General features: G+C 48.8%; 1 protein-coding gene across 1 annotated transcript; it reads right to left on the bottom strand.

Moving 5' to 3' along the window:
• Nucleotides 1–248: 248 nt before the first annotated feature.
• Nucleotides 249–1374, bottom strand: ANKRD63 (ankyrin repeat domain 63). Its single transcript, XM_039342669.1, has one exon. It carries the CDS (start codon nt 1059–1061, stop codon nt 249–251), a length of 813 nt encoding a protein of 270 aa, XP_039198603.1. The 5' UTR covers nt 1062–1374.
• Between the last annotated feature and the right edge of the window lie 2399 nt (nt 1375–3773).

Here is a 3773-nt window from a genome sequence, read left to right as displayed (position 1 = left end):
CATCCAGCACCACTTTCCCAGTCCACCCGCTAGCGATGCAGAAATGTAAATACTAACGAGCTGAAGTAACAGCACGATTAACGGATGGGTAACCCCAGACATTTGTCAAGCAAAGCTGGATCGGATGCCTTCCTAACGGCGCCGTCTTCGGGACGAAGCGAGGACACGACAGGCGGCTGAGATGAGCTGCGGCTCTCCAGGAAAAGCGGGTCACTTCCAGCCGCTCGCCCGCCCGCCCGCCCCCACGATCAATGGCTGAGGAGACTCTGACAGTCAGGCGCCGTGGACCTGCGAAGCAGCGGGCGGCCTCTCGTCGCCGAAGGCTCCTTTTTCGCTTCTGAGCCATCCGCTTCTTCTTCTGCTCCTCCTCCTCCTCCTTCCTCTCCTTGGAATCTCTGCTCCTGCTCGTCTAGTGGGAGCTGTCGCTCTCTGACCGCCTGAAGCGGGGGAGAAGCAGCTGACGCGGCCCCGTCCTTGTCTCCGGCCTGCGACGACTGCGGCGGCTCCGGGAAGATGAGGAGCAAAGCGCCGGCGGAGCGCAGGGCGCGCACGCACTGGTGGTGGCCCCCGCTGGCGGCCAGCTGGAGCGCGGTGTGGCCGGCGCGGTCGGCGCGCTCAAGGCGGAGTTGCCCGAAGCGGCGGAAGGCGCGCAGGAGCCACTCGACCACCGCCGTCCGCCCTTCCGAGGAGGCGTACATGAGGGGGCTCCAGCCGCGCCCGTCCACCGTGTCTGGGTCGGCGCCCCACTGAACCAGCAGCTTGGTGACCTCCAAATAACCGCGCTCGCAGGCCAAACTGAGGGCGCTGCGCCCGGCGTCGTCGCTCAGGTTGACAGCGGCGCGATGCTCCAGCAACAGTCGCGCGAAGGCCAGTCGCCACGCCGGGTCCTTCAGCAGCACGGCGTACATGAGCGGCGAACGGCCCCGGTCTGATCGGCAATCCACAATAGTCCCATCGACGGCATCCAGGACAAAGCGCGCCAGATGCATCCGGCCTGCCCTCATGGCCTCCAGGAAAGTCTGCGTGGACGCCCCCGGGCCCAGGTCCCGCGGTTTCAGCATGGCCTCGCGCTGCTCTTGATCCCCCCTGGTTCGGTGCCTGCTGGTGACTCGAGGCGGCGGCTCTCCAGATCGGCTTTATAACCTCCCCTCAAGTCTCCATGACGATCGCCGCCTTTCCGCTCCGAGAGAGACAGATCCGTTAAGCGCTCGGGTTGGCGGGCTGGGGAGAGATGTCGTCCAAACTCCGAGATAGTCACGGACGGCAGGAGCTCCCCGCCCACCTGCTTTCGCCTGTCAGGTTGGGCGGGAAGCTTAATGCAAGTCCAGACGATTGACTGATTCCCTCCCCTTTTTTGCAACGGAATCCCGGACGATCTCTGCGTAATTAGGAGACGGTCTAAGTAAGAAGAAATAGAAATTCCTGAATGGTGGGGTAGTTTCCTCAGACTTTTTCAGGGCTCAGTTATACAGTATTGAGTAGGTAACATGACTTAGTTAGTAGAAGGCAGTTGTATCAATATGGCTACCAAATGTGGCTAAAGAAATTGGCAGGATCACTGCCTGGCAGCAGATGCTTTTCTCCTTGCTTCCCTCTTATGACTTTTTGGATTTTTGCAGCTCTGGTCTGTTAGCCTATATAACCATACTGTATTTAATTACAGGTAGTCCTCGACTTATGACCACAATTGAACTGAAAATTGATGTTGCTAAGTGAGGAATTTGTTAAGTGAGTTTGCCCTATTATATGACTTTTCTTGCCAGAGTTGTTAAGTGAATCACAACAACTTAATCAAGTTAGTAAAATGATTATTAAGTGAATCTGACTTCCCCATTGACTTTGCTTGTCAGAAGGTTGCAAAAGGGGATCACAGGACCTTGGGACACTGTAACTGTCATTAAATATGAACCAGTTGTCAAGCATCCAAATGTAAATCACATGACCATGGGGATGCTGCAATGGTCAATAAGTGTGAAAAATGGTCATAAGTCACTTTTTTCAGTGGCGTTATAACTTTGACTGATCACTGAATGAACTATTGTAAGTCGAGGACTACATGTACTTGGGATCTGGGATCTACCAAAAGTGGGTTTTTTTCCCCCTTTAATTCTCTCTGCGATGATCTTGCTACACTGGAGTGCTGGGCATTGAAATCTAGCATATCTGGAGGGCAATGCCTTGGAGGAAGCTTTTTTAATGTCATGTGAAAAAGCTATCTGGGGTATTTGACATAAGCTCTGATTGTCACATGATGGCTATGCATTTATGCCTTCAGCCTTTTTGTTGCATAGTTGTGTTGGAGGATAAGTTGTATATAAATATAGTACTCATGTGCAGTCCCCAGAAACCAGAGTGTGTTTTGATTTCTGCTTTTCACAGTGACAGATGGTAGCAGGACCAGTAAGTGCAACAAGCACCGTTTCCATGGTTTGAGATCATCCTGGTGGGTGTATTGCATCTCCTTTTGCTCTGCCAGGATATCCAGTGTCAATTCCTATGCAGATACCTTGCATATTTCCCATCAGTTTGGGCTTTGTTTCGTATAGGTACTGAAACCAGATACAGGATGGTATAGAACAGAGTCTTCAAACTTGGCAGCTTTAAGAAGTGGACTTCAACTCCCAGAATTCCCTAGCCAGCATGGCTGGTTGGGGAATTTTGGGAGTTGAGGTCCACAAGTCTTAAAGTTGCCAAGTTTGGAGTCCCCTGGTGTAGAAAGTGAGAAATCTATATCAACAACAATCTTCTCAAGATATACCCAGGATGTGCTGGAAATCTAGCAGTTGGCAATGGTCATATGAACAAAGCCAGCACACTAACCAACAACAGTGGGGTGCCCCAGGACTCTGTTCTGGGCCCAGTGCTCTTCAACAACTTCATCAATGATTTGGATGAGGGGATAGATGGGAAACTCATCAAATTTGCAGATGACACCAAGCTGGCAGGAATAGCCAACACTCCAGAAGACAGGCTTAAGATACAGAAGGATCTTGACAAACTTGAGCATTGGGGGCTATCTAACAAAATGAAATTCAATGGTGAAAAAAGTAAGGTTCTACATTTAGGCAAGAAAAACCAAATGCACAGGTATAGTAGGTGGTACCTTGCTCAACAGCAGTAACTGTGAGAAGGATCTCGGCATCCTAGTGGACAGTCACTTAAATATGAGCCAGCAATGTGCTGCAGCTGCCAAAAAAAAATCAACACAGTGCTAGTCTGCATTAACAGAGGGATAGAATCAAGATCACGTGAAATGTTAAAACCACTTTACAATGCCTTGGTAAGGCCACACTTGGAATACTGCATCCAGTTTTGGTCACCACAATGTAAAAAAGATGTTGAGACTCTAGAAAGAGTACAGACAAGAGCAACAAAGACAATTAGGGGACTGGAGGCTAAAACATATAAGGCACGGTTGCTGGAATTGGGTATGTCTAGTTTAATGAAGAGAAGGACAAGGGGGGACATGATATCAGTGTTCCAATATCTCGAGTTGCCATAAAGATTCTTACGATTTAGAAAATATATTTCTATTGATGCAGTTAAAATTGCATTTGTCTTAAAATAATAATAATAATAATAAAAAAAGAGTAAAAAAATTGCATTTGTCTTTTTCAAGCCATATCACATTGCTGATGTGTATTCTGTGACAACTAGAATTATAAACTTTTCATGTACTGTTGACTACATTTTAAGTGTGGTCTCATCCTGTACTTGTGTATTTTCTTAAACAATTTTTTTTTTGCATTTGCCTCTGCAAAATTTTATTTGCT

This window comes from Crotalus tigris, unplaced genomic scaffold (assembly GCF_016545835.1).
Source record: "Crotalus tigris isolate CLP2741 ecotype Arizona unplaced genomic scaffold, ASM1654583v1 scf7180000017800.2534000, whole genome shotgun sequence".
Lineage (NCBI taxonomy): Eukaryota > Metazoa > Chordata > Lepidosauria > Squamata > Viperidae > Crotalus > Crotalus tigris.
Note: the sequence above shows the minus strand (reverse complement) of the source record. Positions and strands in the feature narration are given on the sequence as shown.